Source organism: Penaeus monodon, chromosome 28, assembly GCF_015228065.2.
Source record: "Penaeus monodon isolate SGIC_2016 chromosome 28, NSTDA_Pmon_1, whole genome shotgun sequence".
NCBI lineage: Eukaryota > Metazoa > Arthropoda > Malacostraca > Decapoda > Penaeidae > Penaeus > Penaeus monodon.
Genome location: NC_051413.1, coordinates 31,300,386 through 31,300,776, shown reverse-complemented (window position 1 = coordinate 31,300,776; position 391 = coordinate 31,300,386). Strand labels below are relative to the sequence as shown.

The window sequence follows — 391 nt, the reverse complement described above, 5'->3', positions numbered from 1 at the left end:
GACTATAAAACAAACAAACAAACAAGTCCACAATACCAATAACCTTCAAAACCTTATACCCACCAAACCGTAAGATAACAAACGTACGTACGAGCCAAAATTACACCAAGAATGAACTCTCTGGCAATCTCTCTTATCAACTGCCCCGACCACCATCTCCCAAGAAAGATGCTTAGGAGAAGAGATAGCAGTCCCCGTTCACCATGGCATCATCTCCAACGCCAGCAGCATCCAATCCCGGGCGTCTGAAGGGGAAAAAGATGCATTGTGACAGCTGCTGCCCAAGGTACGGTGTGTGTGTGTGAAGTATTTGTGAGAACATTTTCGGGATTTCTTAGTGGGTGGGGGATGGGGGGGTATAGGTGAGTCGGTAATAGTTTAGGTGAGGTCA

The 391-nt window shown here is 46.5% G+C and overlaps 1 protein-coding gene across 1 annotated transcript in view; it reads left to right on the top strand.

The window, feature by feature from the left end:
* Positions 1-188: 188 nt before the first annotated feature.
* Positions 189-391, top strand: part of LOC119590988 (3-hydroxybutyrate dehydrogenase type 2-like) — a 4,672-nt gene continuing 4,469 nt past the window's right edge. The window contains 2 exon segments of the mRNA XM_037939721.1: positions 189-251; positions 253-286. Coding sequence (XP_037795649.1) covers positions 204-251; positions 253-286 — 82 coding nt within the window. The 5' untranslated portion in view covers positions 189-203.